Raw genomic sequence first — 17,315 nt, 5'->3', positions numbered from 1 at the left:
ATGCATCGCGAACACTCTACTACAATGACCAGAGTCCTTAGGGGCAATTTCCGCCGGTGTGTAAGTAGTGTGCGACCCCACCCCCTTTTTGTAACTTAAAGCTCCCTTGAGCAGCGGGCTGACGAGCCTGGGATCCCGCACCTACGCGCCGGAGTGGTATTATACCTGGCAGATATTGGCAGCCATAGGCGACCCCAGAACACTGCCTATCCCTGCTGACGAGGGTTGAAAACCCGAAACACGTGTCCAGGGATGGCGAAGACAGCGAAGATAGCAAGATCGAAAGATGATGCATCGCGAACACTCTACTACAATGACCAGAGTCCTTAGGGGCAACTTCCGCCGGTGTGTAAGTAGTGTGCGACCCCACCCCCTTTTTGTAACTTAAAGCTCCCTTGAGCAGCGGGCTGACGAGCCTGGGATCCCGCACCTACGCGCCGGAGTGGTACTATACCTGGCAGATATTGGCAGCCATCGGCGACCCCAGAACACTGCCTATCCCTGCTGACAAGGGTTGAAAACCCGAAACACGTGTCCAGGGATGGCGAAGACAGCGAAGATAGCAAGATCGAAAGATGATGCATCGCGAACACTCTACTACAATGACCAGAGTCCTTAGGGGCAACTTCCGCCGGTGTGTAAGTAGTGTGCGACCCCACCCCCTTTTTATAGTATCTACTTACTTTGTAACTAATGGTGTTGGAATTAGGTGTAAATTCTAATACATGGGCTGCAATCTGTGTGAAGAGCACATAGATTAGTTTAAGAGTGCTTCGTCCACCAAGGGATTTTCCTTTTTTTCTACTATATCCAGGTGTAACATTGAATGTTGTTATGAAAATGCAATAAAACAGCAAAAAAAATGGAAAGAAAAGTACAAAAATGTAACAAGTCTACATTAGCATCTGACCTTGGAACGCATTTATTATGCATAATCCTATCTCTTGAGCACTTACAAAAGGACCTCACCAGCCGTGAGGTTTTGAGATAGAAACACATGATAACAGGTACTTAGTATTCCAAAAAGAATGCCAACTACTGATTTTCCAGGCACTAAATCAGAGATGTCTATTTTTAGATAACTCATTTTTTTGGAAATTAGTAGATGAAAGTTTGAGAGTAAAATCAAACCTGCGACCATAGAGTCAAACACAGATCCCGGTGTATAAATCAGTCCACTGATTTATACAAACCAGTTGCTAGGGCAGGCATCCTTGGTGTGGTTCCCTTGACCATTTGTCTTCGGATCTGTTTGCTGACTTAGTTTTTGCTGGCTTTAGGACTCTGGGCGCGTTACCACTGCTAACCAGCCAGTGCTAAAGTGCATGTGCTCTTTGCTTAAAACATGGTAACATTTTCTTATCCACAATTGGCATATTTAATTTACTTATAAGTCCCTCATGAAGTGCACTAGATGTGCCCTGGGTCTGTAAATGAAATGCTATTAGTGGGCCTGCAGCACTGATTGTGCCACCTCACCCACTCAAATAGCCATATAACCATGTCTCAGGCCTTCCATTGCAGAGACTGTAGATACATGGTTAATTGGCCTGTCAACCTGGTAAATAAACCCCTTGCAAGGCCAAGCCATCCTTTGTAATACATATACGTCACCACAAAGGTAGGCCCTGGACAGCCCCAAGGCCAAAATGTAGCGTATTTAAAAAGCTGGACATGTTTGTTTAAGTTTTACCTGCCCTAAATATTTTTTCACTACTGAAAGCCCTATCACACCTATAGGATAACATTGGAATTACCTTTTTACCTTTTACAAGTGTCATTTCCAATAGGGAAGAGATTGGACCCCGAAGTTTGATGTCTCTGGAATCACAATTTGAAATCACAACTTTCGGTGAAGTTGGATTTCAAATTGCAGTTCTAAAAATGCCATTTTAAAAAGTTGCAATTTTCTTACTTTAGCTATTTGGAGTCTGCTACCAGTCTCTAATTGCATGTCTGCATTTAGGTGACAGCTGGGCTTTGTGTATTTCCTCTGGAAAGCCACACACAAAGGGAGCTTATGTGTGACTTGATGGACCATCTGTGTCCTGATGGGCCATCCTGGGCAAGATGAACGGGACAAGCTGGACACAGCCTCACACTTACACCTGCATAGGTTGTGTCCTCTCCCCACACAAAGAGGTGCATAACCCGCTGTAGTGCATCTAGAGCCCGAACAAGAATTTCAATGGCGTCTCTTTGAAGTCTCCCCACTTCAAAGGATCAACTGGGTATAAGTACTGGACCTCAGACACAACCACTTTAGTACACATCTGGGCCTGCGGATACTCCTCCAGAAAGAAGGACTGTGTGCTTCTGAGGGGACTGACACTCTGCTAGACTGCTATTCTGCTGGACTCCTGCTCTGCAGACCTGCTGCATGCTAACCCTTGCATGGGTGTGAAGGAATGGATTCAAATCAATTGAACCCAGAACCAGAGTGACTCTAAGGGTTTTCTGACTGGCTTAAAATACTTTCAACTCACATGCTACTGCACCTGGACCCCACCATCTGTGAGTCTAACCTGCCAAGTAGTGCCAGCCCAGTCCTGGACCTTTGGAAGTGGGTTTGAAGTGAGGCTTCAGCAAATTCCATGCACCGCGGTTGATGCAAGGAATCGGAACCGGTGTATCTCCTATACCCCGAAAACATCGCCGACTGCGCTGTGCATCTACTCCATTCTTCATGCATCCTTGCCATTGCATGGCTCGGAACTGATGCATCGCTTACATGTGTGGACTAACAAGGACGTATCACCTCATCGACAACCTGAATCTGGTCTTTGACAATGACACAATCAAGGTACTTTGCAGCAGGCCAAAGCTTGTCCTTGTATGGAACATGTGCTCCATCATGGTGGGCCAGAACTTTTGGAAATGACACGGTCCAGCGCGACCCGATAGCCTTTGGTTGGCGCTTTGTGGTTTTAATCACTACATTTCAGGTAATCTTTAAAAATTCAATAACTCAGCTTAGACATATTGGATTTGTATCGTTTTGTTCACCGAATTAAACGGAATGTTGCCAACCACGAGTGGTATCTTTTTTTCTTGTGTTTTCATTGATTTACTGTTTGAAGTGTTGCACAAATACTTTATGCGTTGCCTCATAAGTTAAGCCTGACTCCACTGTGCCAAGATACCAGAGGGTGAGCATTAGTTCATTTAGGATGTTTTTGTACCTTACTTTGACTAGGATTGTGGTTTCTGCTTGGACAGTGTGCATACCTCTGCTAACCAGAAACCCAATTTCTAACACCAGTGGAAACAAAAACAGCATACAAGGTGGAGGCTACATTTACTGGTCAATATTGGACTCGACTAAGATGGCCCTCAAATTACAGCATGGATCAACTTGGGATGCATGTAACCTTAAATATATTAAGTGAGTGCAGATTCATATGAATAAGAGAACCGCAGCCTATATTGTTGTTTTGAAAATAATCCAAGAAGAAACTGTAAATAGGTAAACTTGTTAAATACACACATCTGTGGATTTGCCAACAAAAATGGTAACTAATCAATTGTTAACAAATATGCAAATTCAAATGTAGGAAGAACTTTTTCAATTCTGTTTGTGTCTCAAGAATATCCCACTGAGAAAGAGGGAGGATGCCAGGCACAGCAAGAGAAACTGCAGCGGAGCATCGTCACTCACCGCTCTTGTTATCAAGTCAAGCGAATTTCACCATTAACTGTGAACTGTGCTAGTTCACACAGAGAGGCTATTCAACAGTGGAAGCAAACAGCTAGGTGGTAAAAAGATCTGCCACATTAAGCTAATCAGAGAATATTCAATGACTCACATTCAAGACCAAATCCTCAAAAGGTGTATATAATAATAATAATAAAAATAATAATAATAATAATAATACAAATAATAACAATAATATGCTTGTGTATTGCTTTATCCCATACTTCTACTATTTCTAAGCGTTATACATAGAAATATGTTATAATTGTTGCAAAATGTACATTGTTATATGCAAATTCATGCCATGCACAAGAGGTTTCTCTAGTTATGAATGATTGCAAGATAGTCATTGCATTTTCAGAGAGAATGCAGAAGACTTGAATGGAACATTGAATCCGCTAATGATGTTAAGCTGCTACCTGAGTGAAAAAAGTCACCAAAAAGTGCCTGGTGTTGTCATGGCCCTTAATTTCATTGTACTTGCAGAACACAGTGATCGTCTTAACAGATGGAGTAGTTAAGGAAAGAATCAAGGACCCCCAGATGAAGGATATCTATCAAGTGAACCTTCTTGGGATGTACATCATTGTCAACACACTCCATGGCTTGACCCTAATGTGGGACCAAAAGACCACTGTGATAGTCCAGCTTGCAGCTGAATTTCAGGTATTTTCATATATGTTTGTTGTGAACAGAAGGGTAACGCTGAGGTAATGGAACTAATCATGGATTATAAGGAAGGTGATGGCTGGGAGAGGAATGATCTCAGTTTAAAATATGAATCTCAAAATTAGTTCCCAAAAAGTGACGTTTACAGTTTAATCAATTGATGGACCATCGGAAAATAGGTACCATTGTAAGATGAACATCTTCATCACCACTAGCATTTAATTCTCTCTGGCATAGGGTATGAGTTCATGAAATCTACACATTGTGAGTAAAATGTGATGGTAATCCATGACATCATTCCATTATGGCATATAGTAGTGGTGCTGCTAGCCCATCCATTGAATTAATTGAAGACGTTCATGTTAAGTAGGAACTTTCCAACCATTCATAACAAGCACCAACATCTACTTTAAATTACAATGTCTGAGAACTCTTGCACGGAATTTAGGACTTTTGTTTTTGTCCTAGCTGAGACCCTTTCCAGCATCTAGTGTAGTGTTCATGGTCTCAATGCTAGCTCCATTTAAAAGACCAGTACTTAACTTAACCGAATATATGGGCTCTGCCTTCAACCTGACCTTTGAATGGACTTGCAAGAGACATGGAAAGCAGTACAATGGTGTTACAAATCGACAGACCTAATGTTTAGTGCCACATGTTTATTGCTGTGCTTAACAGGGCTGATTGCACAGAATTAAACTAGATGGGTATCAAGTTCTGATTTATTTTCACTGCCATTGGTCAGGGCTTTCCCATTTCTCACTTCAAATCTTAGCTAGACTGGAACCAGTGACCTTGGTAAGATACTCTCACTCTAGACAGTCATCCATTTTTCCAAATTATCCTCACTCAGTCTAGGGGTCTAATGTATCTTTGATCTGTGATGCTCAAAACAGGTTGTATCCGATTTGAAAAAAATAGCAGTTCCTGAACTTTTTTTGCAGGGTAAAGTCTGTGGCATGTGTGGAAATTTCGATAGGATTGTCAGCAATGATTTCACATCCAGGTATCAGTCTTTGGAGACCAGCGAGCTAACATTTGGAAATAGCTGGCAAGTTGACTCCTCCTGTCCTGGCAGCACCATACTGGACCCCTGTTCCAATAACCCCTTCCGACAAGCCTGGGCACAGAAGCAGTGCAGTATAATCAAAAGCCCTATGTTTGCATCCTGTCACGCCAAGGTAAGACACAGCTTGATTTGAGTTCACAATCTGATAAAGATGTTTAGGACTTGCATACAGACATCTTAGGTCTGATGAGATATTTCAGTACATGCTACAATCACATAAAAATGTTGCTCACATTCATATTTCATTTAATGTCAACTGTGCTCTGTTAAGCACCACATTTCCTTTACTTCTCACTTCCCTGCCAATGCTCCTTCAGAGCTACCACTACAACCCGTTTTTTTAAAACTTTTTTTTTAACTTGAAGAGCTTGACAGCTACAAAGTACATTCAAAATGCTCTCTTTCTTTTTTTGTGCAACCGCACACATTCATTTTCTTTCTTTTTTATTTTACCGTTCCACCGTAGTGGGTTCCCAAGTCAAAAAGGGAGATCATTCTGTAGTCATTCCAAAGTCATCATCTGACTTCAGCTGGGCTATTCCTTTAATTTTCTGGGGAAGTTATCCCAAACCATGTTGAAGTATGAACAATCAAAGAAACGACTCCAAAGTTGGTTGCTGATTATTTCAGTGGATAACATATGATGACCATTTACTACTACAGGATGATCCCATGATGATTCCAGGATTAGGCTGCATATTTCCAGGATGGGTTTCTGACGACTTAAGTGGAAAACACGTGAAGATCATTTACTTCTGTGGGAGGATCCCATGATGATTTCAGGATTAGGTTGTATTAGTCCTAAATGACCCTATGGAGATAGGGTTGTATTATTACAAAATTATCTTGAGATGACTTCAGAATGAGGCTTTATTTCTCAAGGATGATCCCAAGATATCTTTAGAATGGGACTGTACTAATCAATGATGGACGTGGTGACTTCATGATGGGGATGTATTACCCCAGGATGGGTTCTGGCAGTATTACTGCATGGCAATTTCAATATGGGGATATAGAGGAGTGAAAGACTTCCAGTTGCAGGTAAGTTTCTTGGTGAAAGAAGACTTTGGGCCCGATGTAGGTGGCCCATTACCGGTCGGTAAACCCGAAATTCAGTAAATTTTGGCTTACCGACCGGTATTGAGCCATTTCAGATGTAGGGGATGATTTGGTAAATACCAAATCGGTATTTACCGATTCGGTATTTACCGAATCATTATTTACCGATTCGGTATTTACCGAATCGGTAAATCGCATGTAGGAAGCACTTTTAAGAGTGCTTATGTGCTGTAAGGATTCGATATTTACCAACAACTATTAGTTGGTGGTAAATACCGAATACTTTTGAAAATGCAAATCTGTGCATTTTCAACAGTGCCATGTGGCAAACATACATGCCCTTATGGCATGTATGTGTGCCACATGTGCACACAAACACTATCCAGGGGTGCAACAGGGTGTCAATGTGACACCCTGCCACCCTTGAATGTTTCCCTATTTTACTGAATCTGTATTTACCGATTCGGTAATTCACATTCATTCCTACGGGCCTTCAGGCCCATATGAATGAATGTGAATTACGGAATTGGTAAATACCGATCGGTAAAAAAACGAATCGTACCAATTCGGTAATACTTACCAATTTTTTTTCTACATAGCATTTACCGATTCTAAAATAACGAATCGGTAAAATTTGGTATTTTAGAATCGGTAAATGATATTTACCTACATCTGGCCCTTTATTTCCAGTCGATATAAGGACCCATGACAGCGAGCTCCCTCTCAGTCTGAGTCTAGCAGACAACTGCCTAACCGAGTGATTGAACCATGTGAGGGCCCGCAGCCAGAGTCACATAGGTAATACAGAATGCGAAGCATTTCAAATGCATACAGATCACAAGCAAAGAAGACATAAGAATGAAACCAGGAAGGAATACCATAGGGTATGTAATATTGTAGGCTGATCTTGAGTATTAATCGGTAAACTTTGTTTTACATATACTGGAACTTTATTCGTTTGCTGGCAGAGCAGATTATGACTTAAAACAAGCATTGGCAAAACCAACAGGTCTTGCCTTACGACCAAAGGACTTGCTAATGCTTTTGGCCGTTAGTCTACAGTTTGTGCAAAAATAAAACAAATGGCAAAAAGAGTGTGATGATGAGTGCACCAATGACAGTTGTACACCTCTTAACACTATGGTCGGAAAGAAGGATGATGTATGCATACTTGCATCATCGTGCATGAGTCCCCATATGGAATTAAACAGCCGCTGTTTCAATTATTGTTTTATGTAAAAATGCAAGATGGGGACTCCACTTGGAGAGTAGGTAAAAACAAAATAAATAAACAAAGTAAACATTTGAAAAGGTGCACAAATACCAATGGAAAACAGAGCAGACCAACCAGTAAATGAGAGCCGCCAGGCCTATTAAAAAAAGAAAAAGAAAGAAAATATTTGTAAAAGACTGTAACAGATAAAGAGGGCAATGTAGAAGCGGGTGGTAGGAGAAGTAAATATGTTGGGGTTGGTTTAGTGGGAAAGCAAGCAAAAGAGAAGCTTGAAGCTGGGGGAATAAATAAAAATGAAAAACAACAAGAAGTGGCAAATAATATTAATCCACATTTTGTAAAGCGTGGACCATTACCCGTTAGGGTCTCTAGGCGCTGGGGGCCGTCAGGAAGATTAAGCAAGCTATTGCCCAGAGTCACATGGTGCTGGGCTAATCTGCCACCGGCCGTAGGGATCAAACCTTGATCTCCAGATTCAAGAGTCAGTCACCCTGGCCGCGGCGCCATACCTCTCCCAAAGCTAATAGATCTCTCTTATGGAAGACCTGTTGCAATGTGTTTTAGCCATTATGCACACCAGTGTGACTGCTGTGCAGCATGTCTAAAAGTTAGTGATGTAGGGTGGGGTAGATTGGGGTGTTTTGGGGTACATTGGATCAGGGTGGAGTGGGAGTAGAGTGGGGTAGCAGGGAGTGGATTGGAGTGTGGTAGTTGGTTTGATTAGTGTGGTATATTGGAGTGGGATAAATTGAATTGGGGTATATTGGAATGGAATGGGTTAGATTAGGGTGGAGTGCAGTAGACTAGGGTAGATTGGAGTGGGGTGGGGTTGATTGGGTTAGATTGAGTGGAGTGGGGGCATTGGAGTGGAGTAGATTAGGTTAGAGTGGCGTAGATTGGGTTAGAGTGGGGTAGATTGGAGTGGGGCAGGATAGATTGAGGTGGGGTGGACAGGAATGGGTACATTTGGATGGGAATGATTGGAGAGGAGTATATTTCGGTGGATGTGGGCAAAAAGTGTGGTGGAGTGGTATAAAGCGGAGTAGAGTGCAGTGAAGTGATGCAGCATAGAGTTGAGTATGCCTGATGTGGTACTACACTGCCATTACAGACAACATATTTTAAATTGAAATGACCATTTAATTTGCATAGACATACAGTTTTACTAATACAACTGTACAGCGTACAAATGACAATGTTTTGAAATATCATCACCTAGTGTACTGATCATATTAATGTATTTGTTTCAATTACATTTCAGTATTAACAAAAAATGTGCTACATTTCTGCATTCCTAATTCTGATATAATATACAGTACTTGCACAGTTCTTGTAAATGTTGTGTGTGAGAAAAAGAAAAGCAAGATTGTCACATAAAGGCTCTCACTTTAAAGTCCAAGAAAGAAATTAAACAGCAGGCATCCTTGGAGGACAGCGCCTGACCTTTGATCTGTCTTTAAAAGCACAGCAAATGTGACAAGATAAGAACAAAATGTAAAGTCCTGTTTACAAAACGTGAGCACTCCTGGAAGTACACCGCTTTTGCCCAATGGCAGGAAAGAAGACAGCTGGATAGTCAAAAACAAAAAGCCAGTAAATAGAAAGCCAGAAAATATGAGTTACAAACATAAAGTCAATGGTAAGCAACGGGTGGAATGCAATGTCAGGGAAGCTTTCAGAAGTCCCACATGAAATATTTTTGCAACCAGGCACCTATGCTGTTTGGTAGGCTTATACCTGAAAAAAGTACACACCAATAATTGCTCTGGGAGTGGTCTATAAAAAAAATTGGAGATTATTTGTCTGAACACAAGAAAACCTCTCACTATTTTACTGTGCACAGAACAGATGAGGGAACTGGAAATGGAATAACTGGATAGAATTTTACTTCAGTTTTCCACTGAATATGTTCCTATTACTCCAAGATAATTCCATGTTTACTTCTTTACAAGTTTTCTATGAACGCTTTTTTTACTATTACAACTTAATAAGGTTGGTGTGTTAACCTAATGCACTAATAATATTATTGCACTCCTTTTATTCCTGCTGCACATGTATTCTTGTTTTTTGGTTATTATCATTCCAATCCATACATATTTTAGATTTTTGATAGCAGATGTAGAACAGTGACTGTGAGTAAAGAGATTACAACCAGCAGTGCAGGATTGGTCTTGAGTAAGCCATTGTGCATGTATGAGACTGCTCAAGAAGAATGATGTGGATCTGTGTCGGTAAGTACACCTGTAGGTGGTCGGTCATCATGTGACTGAAGGATGCTATAACACACTAAAAAATGCAATGGTGTGTGACAGATCTAGGTGTGAGCTGTATACGTAGCTGATGGAGCTCACTTTAGTCAAATGATGCGAGTGGCCATGAACCTAGTGAGTAGGATATGAAATGTCATAATAAATTTGAGCAGCTGGGTCACGCTGTGAGGCAGAATAGAGGTTCACATATCTGTGGGAGACATGACTGAATGGCCCATGGGACTGATTGCATGGGTGATTGATATTTAAAATGGCTGAGTTTGGTGATGGTTTGAGCATATGACCAGTGCCATGAGTGAACAAATATTCATCTAGTGGTGTGGATACGGGATGTAGTTTCCTTAAAAGCTAAGGACTAATAATGTAGTGTGTGCTTTTTGAGACCACAAATAGTTTTGCTTTTAGACAATTATTGTTTTAGATTCATGTAGGTCTGGCAATTTCACTAAACACGTTTTGGGAAACAAGCATGATAAAAACAAAAAGAGTCACGAAGCCAAAAGGCCGGTGATTAACACCAGACCATTTGGTTTTGCCATTGCTTGTTTCAGCTGGTGAGACATAATTTATGGCTTAGCCCCATAGTGGATGAGCTATCATTGTACTGATGTATCATGCCTGGATTACAATTTGCAAACACTTTCTAAGGTGGAGGAATAGGTCTAACGAATGGTGAAGATGGAAGGAAACAGACATGTGGAAACCATAAAAGATATGTGCAAGACGGAAAAATATAAGCTTTATATTTAAATATAAAAGGGTGAGTGAAGGAGGTGAGGTCTGAAGGCACCGATAGATACAGAAGACAAAGAATGTGAAAATAAATGGGGAAAGCAGAGAGTTAGAGTAAAGGCTGATATAGGGCAGAAAGTGCAGGGAGAATTGAGACAAAAGAAGGAATGGGATGAAAATCGGTGAAGGAAAAGCAGATAGCGAGGGAGAGTGAGAGAGTACACTTCTGCTTTAACAAATATTTAGTAGTTAGGTAAGTAAAGTTGAGGAGTGACTGGGCATTATCATTCTTGGGACTGCCACACTTTGCTGTCCAAGACACACAATACTGATTCTTTATCTGTTGTAGGGTTTTATGCAAACAATGTTTTGTGGTAACACAATAGTTATTCCTGATATAAAAGAATAACATATCAGCTATGCCATTGGGACTATCTTTGATGAGAAATCAGGCTCTCATGCCTAAAATAACTAGTTATTTAACATGATCAGGCTATAGGACACAAAATCCCTCTGCCACTACTGAACTTATTTATTTTTGTTTCATAATTTTCTATTGAAGGAATTTAAGATATATAAATACATAAATACATGAATACATGAGTACATAAATAAATAAAAACATAAACAAATGAAGTTACTCCCTGTTATTATGGGCTCATAGAAGGTTGTCATCAGTAACAATGTCACTTTCTCAAAGGGGAAGCAGAATCATATAGAATAAGCAAACTACGAATAAAGAGTGATAACACACATGATGCAATAAACATATACAAGAAGAGAATGGGTAATGTGTTTTATTATTGTTAATTCATAACTCCTTTTACATTTAGTAATATAAAAATTAAAAGAGAATGGAATAAGAACAGCAATATAAATATAAAAGGGGAATGGAGTTTAATCTCATTAAGCATTAAGTGTGGAATAAGCATTAGATTGGGTGAATATTTGTGAAGATGAGGGAAACTAGGAAAGGATCGTAAATATAGGAACGTACACAATTAAATAGAATAGATAATGAACAGATAGAGAAATAAATAAATAAGTCCATTGATAAATAAATACATATATAGATAAATAAATATGTGTATATATAAATAAATAGATGTGTAAGAAGGAATAGATATAGGCTCCTTACCCAGGTAAAAGAGGGATAAAAATAGGAAGGGAAAGATGAGGAAGGAAAGAATAAAAGAAGGAAGAAGAATAAAAGTGAAAGATGCTTGCAAAACACATGAAAAGAGAGCAAAATCAGCACTGGTGATAAAAGGGGAAAACAGAAAATAGAGGATAAAGAAAAGAAGATGTAAGGATGAATAGAACACAATAGAGGGGGAGAAAATATTCAAGGATCTTGGAGAAAAGGAGTCCAAACTTGTTGGAAATTTTCCTCATGGTCTTGTAATCGGTATATTATTTGTTCATGAGATGCTGTCTGAATCATACATAATATACAAATCTTGGCAGTAGAGAGTGCTGTATGTAAAAGATGGCATTGCAGATGTGTAATGGTAGATAGGTTCTCAAAACCATGCAATAAGATAATGGGTGGGGGTTAAGGGAAGACGAAGCAAAGGAATTGTTTCCTTTAGAGTGTTCCTGACATAATCCCAAAAACACTGCATACGAGGACATTCACAGAGTATATGGAGACAGTCACAATTAACTCTAGAACACCTCCAACACCAATCATGTAAAGTTTTGAAAAGACAGAAATTTAGACGCGCCTCTCATGTACCTTTGTCGGGCACATCCAAAATGCTCGGCCAGGTTTCTGTGTCAATTGTAAAAGATAATCGTTCATGCCATTTCTCACAGAGGGTTTTGAAAAGTGATTGTGAAAATAAGTGTTTGGTTAGAATACCATATAATCCTGACATTACTCCTTTTTGTCGTCCCCAAAGAAGGAGATAATCCAGTATAGGTGAGGGTTCTACTGTCCATGGTAAAGGGCCCAGACACCACCTTAAAGAGTTCTGTAGTTGCAAATGACATGTGATCTGATGTAAAGGGAGATCAAACTCCTTGCGAAGTAAATCAAATAACTTTATTTCTACATTTAGAATGACCTGATCAAGTGTCTGAATTCCACTCAATTTCCAGCTAGACCAATGAGTTGCACGACCATCTATTCAAATATTCATTTCCCTGAAGTGGAGCTTTATAGTGTAACCAATGGTTAACACGTAAAAGGCGATTTGCTCATTGCCATGCCTGAAATGTAGCTTGTATGACTGGATGTTGAGGAGAAGATTGTGGATAACCAATTCCGTACAAAAAGTTGAGGCCATTATTTTGAAAAAACAGGGAACACTCTGTAACAACTCATTGTGTAGGGTCAACCATACGTGGACGTAGATAAACCAATTGTGAAAGGCGTAGAGCTAAAGAACAATGTTCTAGGGATGGTAACCCCAGGCCACCATGGGAGTGGTGAGCTATTAGTTTGGCAGGAGCCAAGCGAGGGTGCATAGATCCCCAGACAAAAGACTGCATAAAAGAATCAATGCGATGCAGTACAGATAGAGGAACAACTATTGGAAGCATGCTAAGCACATAAGTAAAGCAAGGTAGACTGACCATCCTTTCGGCCTGTACTCTTCCCCACATAGAAAATTCTAAAAGAGACCATTTGGCAAAGTCAGTTTCCATTTGTGTTATAAAGGGTGAAGGATTATCTGAAACCCTACTTGTCAATCTTTTATTGACTAAGAGTCCCAAATACTTCAACTGTGATGATTTCCAACAGAAGGGATATCCATGAATTGATGCTTTTGTGGTGCCAGAGGAAAGGGGAGGAGCCTCACTTTTATTCCAGTTCACTTTATAACTGGAATGGACTGCAAAACTGTCAATTATCTTAAGTAAAGCTGGTAAAGAGTGAGGGAGGTTGCATATAAGTATAGTTTAGATTCACCTCCCACTATAGGTATACCCTGAATTTGTGGTGAGTGGTGAATAAGTGAGGCAAGGGATTCTATCACTAGTAGGAATAGAAGGGAGAAGAGGGGGAAACCTTGGCAGGTACTCCTTTGAATTGGAAAAGTATCAAAGAGAAATCCACCACAGTTGACCTGAGCTGCTGGGTTGTCATAAAGAAGGCAAACTTTAGAGATAAATTGATCACCTAAACCAAAGCACTTCATAGTAGCAAAAAGATATCCCCAATCAATACGGTCAAATGCATTTTCTGCATCCATAGAAAGGGCCACAGCAATGTTCGAAGGTAAACAACCCAGGACAAAGCCAACCTGCTAATGGTGTATAAGAGATAAGATAACTTTGAGAAGTTGTGGCGATAGAATACTCGCAACATTTTTTACATCTCCATTAATAAGAGAAATGGGATGGTAACTACCACATTCAAGTGGGCTTTCCCTGGTTTACTAATTATCACAATCAATGCTCTATTAGGAATGGGAGCAAAGGAATTTGTTTGTACAGCTTCATGGAAGGCAGATATAAAGTATCAATTGCTTCTGTACCGGACCATTTATAAAACTCCACAGGAAAACCATCTTTCAGAGATTTATGATTAACCCTGGGCGGAGTTCGCGGAGTGGGGCTTCGCGGAGCTACGCGAAGTGGGCGAGAAACTACGCCCACCTCCGCACTCCGCGTAGCCCCACTCCGCAAAACCACTGGCCGGCAGCCCCGCAACCCGCCTCCCTCCCGCCCTCCCTAAATACTTTAAAATAAAAGAACGCAATAATTTTAAAAGCACTTACCTTGCCGCCGCTGGCCGCCGCGTTCCCCGGGGCTCGTTCTCTTCCGTCTTCCGTATTTTGCAGTAATGCGCATGCGCGGACGGCAGCGCATGCGCATTTCCTCGTGAAAATGCGCATGCGCGGCCGTCCGCGCATGCGCATTACTGCAAAATACGGAAGACGGAAGAGAACGAGCCCCGGGGAACGCGGCAGCCAGCGGCGGCAAGGTAAGTGCTTTTAAAATTATTGCGTTCTTTTATTTTAAAGTATTTAGGGAGGGCGGGAGGAGGGGGGTGGCGGCCAGCTACGCTCCGTCTGCGGAGCGTGCGTAGTGCCGCCTGGCTCCGCCAGCTCCGCAAAATGCGGAGTAGGCGGAACTACGCACACTCCGCAGACGGAGCGTAGCTGGCCGCCCACGGTTATTTATGATAGGGTAAATTAGCAATGGCAGCTGTAATTTATTCTTTGCTAATGTCACCTTCAAGGAAATCTCTGCCTTCATCAGTGAGGCAAGGGAGGTCAATATCTGCAAGATATGTGGTTAATTGATCCTCTGTTAATGAGGTTTCAGGAGTATGAAGCTTTTTGTAGAAAGATGCAAAAGTGTTAACAATTTCCTGAGGTTTAATAAGATGTAAACCTGTTTCTGTTGGTATTCCAGGAATCGCTTGGCTGCCTCACGCTGTTTCAGCTGAGCAGCGAGTAGCCGGCCTGCCTTGCTCATAATAACCACCTTGAAGATGTTGAGGAGCATATTCAGCTTTAGAAGTGTATAAATTATTAAGCGCTTATTTGGCCAGCTGTAATTTACAATGATTTGGTATTGTAGGGTGGGATAAGTATATACGTGTGAGAGAGGCAATTTGTGTTTCTAATTCGATACTAGGGAGGGAGGCCAACTTATTGGCGTCAGCTGCATCTCTCATCAATCGACCACGAATAGTTGTTTTTTGGAGCTGCCCAGACAGTTCTGCATGAGCTACCTGATGATTTGTTGATAGTTAAATAATCTGAGAGATGGGAACGTAATAGGGGTTTACCCTTGGGTGAACAATATCTTTGAAAGTTCATAGGCCATGATTCACTGCCTGGAAAGACTAAACCTATTTCTAGGGGAATAATAACAGGAGAATGATCCAAAAAGGCAGCCTCCAGGATATTAGATTCATTAGTAATTGCAACAGTTGATTGAGAAATGAGAAAAAGCCATTCTGGATTGGGTACCATGAGGAGAGGAGAAGAAGGTATACTCCAAATCTGAAGGATGGCTTAGCCGCCCATGATCCACTAGCCCATTGTCAGATATGATGTCTCTCAATAAAGCTCTGTCGCCTTCATTACATCTGTTCAAGGGACCTGTTCTATCAATCACTGCATCACAAGCAAGATTCCAGTCACCACTAATTATATAGCTGGATGCCCTGATTTCAACCAATAGGCGATTTAAACTGTGAAAAAAGGAGCGTTTTGCTCCTGTCGGAGAATATACAGAGCCAACACAAAGGATCTTATCACCTATTTTTAGTTTTGCAAACACATATCTACCATCTAGATCCAACCAAAACTCTATAAAAGTAACGGGTAAGGAATTGTGTATTAGAATAACTACTCCACATTTCCGAGGCTGATTCCCATTAGGAAGAGACTGTGTCTTTAAGTCACAATGAAGGACTTTTCCAACCCAATCTCTTCGTAGTTTAGAAGATTCTAGGGCAACCAAATATGTCTCTTGCAGAAGAGCTATATCAGTTTTCTTTGTTTTTAAATTTGACAGTATTTTTTTACGTTTGATAAAATATGTAAGCCTGTGAGCATTTCACGAGATAATACGTAGTGGGGGAGAAGTAGAGAAAATGTTAGTTGCAATGTGAATGTTAGAAAGGGAAAAGGTGATGCTTCAGGGAAAAGCCTATCTAGTAGATAAAGATATTAGATTTTTGATGGAAGGAAAGAGTAAACAATATATTATAAGAGTAAAAATTGCGCAAGGAAGGAAGGGGTATAATGATAAGATGAATAAAAGGAAGAAATTAGGGAAAAATCTGTAATGGAAAAATAGAAAGAAACCCTGGGTAAGGAAGGAAATTAGATATGTGATTCTTGTTAATACAGAGGAAAATAAATAATAATAATAAGGATTAGAACACTAAAGAGATTAAAGGAATTAATAAATAAAAATAAATAAAGAGAAAAGGAGATAAATACACTACATAAAAAACAACGTAGTTCTGGGGAATTGAACTGTCCTCAACTGGTCTAAACTTTCGGGCTTTATGCGCCGAGGTGCCCCATCCGGCGACAAAGTAAATAGAAAGAATACCACCACATTAATAATATTGTCAGTAAGAAGGTTAACATTTGAAGAAAGCTTAGCTATGTAAATGTTCAATTATGTATTATGATAATGTAAATTATCAAAAAGTAGAAAAGGTGAAGGATAAAGGAAGAACAGATTCAAGGTCGGCTGTCTGGCCTTTAAGGCCCTTCATGGAAAGAGTCCTAGGTTTATCAACAGCATGATTCTGAAACATGAGCCCTCCCGTAATCTCCGCTCAGCTCATCTTTCTCTGCTTACCCTACCCTCCTTTAGACGGAAGCAACAGGGAGGGTGTCGATTTGCCTACCTAGCCCCTAAGGTTTGGAATGCACTCCCATTGACAATCAGGAGTTGTGAAAATCTTATGGTGTTCCGGAGAGCCTTGAAGACCTGGCTCTTTAAGCAAGCATCTGTATAGGTTATTTGCCGTTAATTTTCCTCACTTCAGCGCCATGAAACCCTTGGGTGCCCGTGCGCTCTATAACTTATGATTAACATAATAGAGATACCATTAGGATATAATGAAAGGGAAGGGGAGCTGGATAGAAGGATAGAAGGGGAGGA

At 40.6% G+C, this 17,315-nt stretch overlaps 1 protein-coding gene across 1 annotated transcript in view; it reads left to right on the top strand.

Moving 5' to 3' along the window:
• Positions 1 to 17,315, top strand: part of LOC147733211 (mucin-5B-like) — a 1,334,855-nt gene that overhangs the window by 786,537 nt on the left and 531,003 nt on the right. The window contains exons 16-17 of the mRNA XM_086956056.1: positions 4,181 to 4,360; positions 5,308 to 5,544. Of these exons, the coding sequence (XP_086812182.1) occupies positions 4,181 to 4,360; positions 5,308 to 5,544 (417 nt within the window). The remainder of the gene's footprint in view (positions 1 to 4,180; positions 4,361 to 5,307; positions 5,545 to 17,315) is intronic.

The sequence above is a fragment of the Lissotriton vulgaris genome, chromosome 2_1 (assembly GCF_964263255.1).
Source record: "Lissotriton vulgaris chromosome 2_1, aLisVul1.2, whole genome shotgun sequence".
Taxonomy (NCBI): domain Eukaryota; kingdom Metazoa; phylum Chordata; class Amphibia; order Caudata; family Salamandridae; genus Lissotriton; species Lissotriton vulgaris.
Note: the sequence above shows the minus strand (reverse complement) of the source record. Positions and strands in the feature narration are given on the sequence as shown.